This window comes from Gadus chalcogrammus, chromosome 9 (assembly GCF_026213295.1).
Source record: "Gadus chalcogrammus isolate NIFS_2021 chromosome 9, NIFS_Gcha_1.0, whole genome shotgun sequence".
NCBI lineage: Eukaryota > Metazoa > Chordata > Actinopteri > Gadiformes > Gadidae > Gadus > Gadus chalcogrammus.
The window spans coordinates 1,893,967-1,897,706 of NC_079420.1; the positions used below are offsets into that span (position 1 = coordinate 1,893,967).

The 3,740-nt window shown below is 58.1% G+C and overlaps 1 protein-coding gene across 1 annotated transcript in view; it reads left to right on the forward strand.

Annotated features, from left to right (window-relative positions):
• iqsec3b (IQ motif and Sec7 domain ArfGEF 3b) overlaps positions 1–3,511 on the forward strand; it is a 6,889-nt gene extending 3,378 nt beyond the window's left edge. The window contains exons 5-8 of the mRNA XM_056598700.1: positions 89–247; positions 863–943; positions 1,213–1,250; positions 3,089–3,511. Of these exons, the coding sequence (XP_056454675.1) occupies positions 89–247; positions 863–943; positions 1,213–1,250; positions 3,089–3,511 (701 nt within the window). The remainder of the gene's footprint in view (positions 1–88; positions 248–862; positions 944–1,212; positions 1,251–3,088) is intronic.
• Positions 3,512–3,740: the final 229 nt, after the last annotated feature.

The window sequence follows — 3,740 nt, forward strand, 5'->3', positions numbered from 1 at the left end:
TTCGGCAGGAGGCGGAGCCAGAGCGGCGGGATGCTATCCAATCATACTTAGACCTAAGCCTAACCCCCCCCCCCCCTCCCTCCCCCAGACTACGCCCACGGGATCACCATGCTGAGCCCCTTCACCTCGGAGAAGAAGCAGCTGGTGAGCTTCTGCTCGCCCAGCGGAGAGGAGCTCCGAAGGTTCGCAGAGGAGCTCCGGGAGTCGATCACCGAGGTCAACGAGATGGAGCAGATCCACATCCAATGTAGGTGGAGGAGCACCGAGGAACAGCCGACAGGGCCGGGGCGTTCAGAGCCCCTCGTTTAAAGGCCGATTTTGACGATGGCGATGATTGATGAAGCATTCAGCAACAGCAGAGACCCTCTCTTGTTTCGGAGAACGTACGAGAGTAGCTGCTAACGTACACGCAGTGTGAATCGTTGTACCGACAGCTGAGACAAATCCCGGAAACGTGGACCGTTGACATCGTTGGTTCGGGATTCGGCTATGTTGGACCAACGACGTCAATGGTCAAACCTTCTCAGGGGTCTCAAGAAACTAAGTCGAGGCTGCAGACTGCAGCCGAAGGAAGCATAGCTCTCTTATTTAAGAAAATCATCGAGCTTGACAGTTGGCCTTTGGTGTGATTTCATTAAATGTAAAAAGTAAAAATGGAATAGAAAAAAGGGATTTTCGTTAAATTACTGCGGGCTGCGACTGGGGAAATGAGATAATGAGATTTTCCCTTTTTTCATAAAGAAAAGTCTGTTTGAATTGAATAAAGGTAAAGGTAGCGGTTAGCGTTAATAACGTTACCCCTAATGGCGTCCCAGGGCTTCACCCAGAGGCCTGACCACGGTGTGTCCCTCTGATCCTCCAGGGGAGATGGACCGGCAGCAGGGGGTCCAGCTGCACACCGCGCACTCCAACGGGGGCCAAGTGGACGCACACGCCGCTCTAGGTACTGCACCTCGTCACCGCTCTGAAATAAACAAGAGACGGGGAATACACCGGGGGGCCGAGCGCAAAGTAGGACACGACCACAGCCGTAGGGAACAAGAGAAGGAGGCTTCTTACACAGGCATCGGAATGAAAAGATTAGAGAGAGAGAGAGAGAGAGAGAGAGAGAGAGCAGGAAGCTTGTACCTTTCACTTTAACAGCGCAGTTAAGTTGTGTTCACATATCTGTAGAACTAGAACAACTAATAAATACAACTACTTATCCCACAGTCCAACAGGATGTGACAGGAAATAACAACACAGTAGAGGTGAGTGGAACTCACATGCCCTCTCTCCCTTTCTATCTATCCCTCTCTCGTTTTTCCCTCCTTTCTGTCTTCCTCCCTCACCGCCCCTCCCTCCCTCCCTCCCTCCCCCTGTCTCTCTCCCGCTGTTCTCCCCCCCACCCCCCCTCCCTCGCTCTCCCCCTCTCTCTTCCTCTTCCTCTTTCAGGTAAGTGTCTTTTTTATGTCTTCGGTCCAGCGCAGCATGCTTGTGCCTGTAAGCGTTGGGGGCTGGACGGGGGGGGTCAACAGGGAGCCGTCTTTATTGTGAGTGGGGGGGGGGGGGTAGGGCTGTAGTGCTTTGATATGCTTGGCTTTATAAGAGCCCTGCCCGAGGCCCCCCACCCCGCACTCCCACCCCTTCACCCGCTCTGAGGAGCCCGGGATGCAAAGGGAATGAAAGGGTTGAGCCTCGGCAGGGAGGCTGGCGCTGTCCCCCTCGGGCTCCACGCTCAGCCCCGTCTCCATCGCAGGGCGGAGTCTGCCCCCTCCTCCTCTGACGCCCGCCGTGCTGTGAAGCACGAGCAGCCCCTCGTTAACGGAGCAACCCTCTGTTGGCGTAGCAGCAACCCTCTGTTAGCTTAGCAGCACCCCTCTGTTAGCTTAGCAGCACCCTCGTTAGCTTAGCAGCAACCCTCTGTTAGCTTAGCAGCAACCCTCTGTTGGCTTAGCATCGCCCTCCTTAGCTTAGCAGCAACCCTCTGTTAGCTTAGCAGCAACCCTCGTTAGCTTAGCAACATCCTCGTTAGCCTAGCAAAGCTAAGTAAGCTTGCCATTAGCTAAGCAAGTTTAGCAACGACTTTTCTTAGCAACACCCTCAGTGGCTACACAACCTCCCATTATCTTAGCAACACCCCGTTAGCTTAGCAACGCCCCCGTGAGCTTAGCAGCCTTCTCGTTAGCTTAGCCTCGTCCGATAGGAACTTCCAAATACGCTGATACCAACAAGTGTGTGAGTGAGTGTGTGTGTGTGTGTGTGTGTGTGTGTGTGAGTGAGTGAGTGTGTGTGTGTGTGTGTGTGTGTGTGTGTGTGTGTGTGTGTGTGTGTGTGTGTGTGTGTGTGTGTGTGTGTGTGCGCACACAGCTCTCCTCTCCTCCCAGCCCTATCCCAGTCAGAAGCTGGTTCCTAACCTCCCAGCCCCTCCCTCCCTCCCTCTCCGGCCCCGCCCTCCTGTCCCTCCGGCCCCCCCCACAGGCCGGCTGCCCTGCGCCCGGGGGCCGTCTGGTCCCTGGCAGTGGGACCCTCTGTGGGGGGGGGACACCACGCCCTCGGTGTCCCTCCCCTCCACCTGCACCCACACACCCCATCCTCCCCCAGCTCCTCCTGCTACACACACACACACACACACACACACACACACACACACACACAGACAGACAGACAGACAGACAGACAGACAGACAGACAGACAGACAGACAGACAGACAGACAGACAGACAGACAGACAGACAGACAGACAGACAGACAGACACACACACATCTGATCTCAGGCGTGCCCCCCTCCGGCCCCTCCTTCGTCTCAAAGGGCTGTTGTGTCTCTGCTAGTGCCTCCGGTGGTGCGTGTCTGTGTGCGTACGCACGCCGCGCCCCGTCTCTCTGCCTGTGCTCCTGTCTCTCTGCCTGTCTCTCTCTGTGCGCCTGTCTCCCTGCCTGTGCGCCTGTCTCTCTCTCTGTGCGCCTGTCTCTCTCTGTGCGCCTGTCTCCCTGCCTGTGCTTCCCGTGCGCGCCAGGCATGCTGCCCGTCCCAGTCCCCAGGGGGCTTCGTAGAGGCTGCGTTCAGGCTGCTAACTCCCCGTGCGTTCTCTGACTGTTCCTAAACTAGGTGTCAATTCACAACAGGCTGCAGACATACCAACTGAGCCAGCCCAGCATTGAGTCCAGCGCGCTGGCGCTGGCCGCGCCCCCGGCCCTGCTCGGCCCCGCCCAGCCCGGGGAGCTCCGCCCCGAGACCCTGATCCAGTGCCAGCAGATCGTCAAGGTGATCGTGGTGGACCAGAGCGGGCGGGGCCGGATGGAGGCCTTCCTGAGCCAGACGCCCGCGTCCCACCGCCTCATCCAGTCCGCCATGTCCACCCCGGTGCGCGTCCGTGACACGGGGGACGGCCCCCAGCCGCCGCTGCCCCCGCCCCCGCCGCCCTACAACCACCCCCACCAGTTCTGCCCCCCCGACTCGCCCACGCCCCTGCATCACACGCTGCCCTTCAGCCGCCGCCGCAACTCCAGCGGCTCCCGCAGCATCGTCTGAACACATGGGGGGGGGGGGGGGGGGGCACAGACACAACCACATGCACACACGTGCTCATACACACGCCCTCAAATACATGCACATAAGCATGCGCGCGCACACACACACACACACACACACACACACACACACACACACACACACACACACACACACACACACACACACACACACACACACACACACACACACACACAAACCCAGACACAGAGGGATGAGTACATCATTC